This window comes from Aphanomyces invadans (assembly GCF_000520115.1).
Source record: "Aphanomyces invadans strain NJM9701 unplaced genomic scaffold supercont1.82, whole genome shotgun sequence".
Lineage (NCBI taxonomy): Eukaryota > Oomycota > Saprolegniomycetes > Saprolegniales > Verrucalvaceae > Aphanomyces > Aphanomyces invadans.
The window spans coordinates 88,098-88,725 of NW_008580227.1; the positions used below are offsets into that span (position 1 = coordinate 88,098).

The 628-nt window shown below is 59.9% G+C and overlaps 1 protein-coding gene across 1 annotated transcript; it reads left to right on the forward strand.

Moving 5' to 3' along the window:
* Positions 1-123: 123 nt before the first annotated feature.
* Positions 124-599, forward strand: H310_14707 (hypothetical protein; the record flags this gene model as incomplete). The annotated part of the gene is made up of 3 exons (XM_008882611.1): positions 124-146; positions 199-513; positions 569-599. The coding sequence occupies 3 exons, from the start codon at positions 124-126 to the stop codon at positions 597-599; spliced, it is 369 nt and encodes a 122-aa protein (XP_008880833.1).
* Between the last annotated feature and the right edge of the window lie 29 nt (positions 600-628).

The window sequence follows — 628 nt, forward strand, 5'->3', positions numbered from 1 at the left end:
GGCCGTGTTCGGAGCGCTGTGACGAATGGAGACGCGACGAAGCTGCTGATTGCGACGGGTGGGGCCGAGATTTTCGAACTGAGCGCTTCGGACGGATGCAACCTGCACTATGGGCCGTTGGTCATGGGTCACTGCAGTCGAAAGCTGTGAGGAAGCTCCTCGAGACTCGACGGTGGTCTCATGGCGCACCATGTGTAGAGGCGGGCTGGCGGCACACCCCACCAACCACGAGATGTGCTCGGTTGGCGACGACCAAAGCATTCGCGTATGGGACCTCATCCACCATCGCAATCTTCGCATGGTCAACTTGGACGCGCCCGCTCGATCGTGCATGTACTCTCCCGACGGGGTGTCGTTGGTCGTGGGCGCGCAAGACAACTCGATTTACATCTACGACGTCCCCAACGAATACGCCAAGCGCGCCACCTTTACCAAGCACAAGAGGGTGTGGGATTTGTACCGGCATCGGTGTGTGCTGAAAATGGCGCTGGACACGGCATCTCGCGCCGTCGCGTACTCTTCCGAGGGAGCATACGTTGCCGTGGGTCTGGGCGGTAACCCTCGCAAGAATCGGCACAAGAAGGATGGTACGCTCCTGATCTTCGAGGAGAAAGTCGCGGATGGCAGC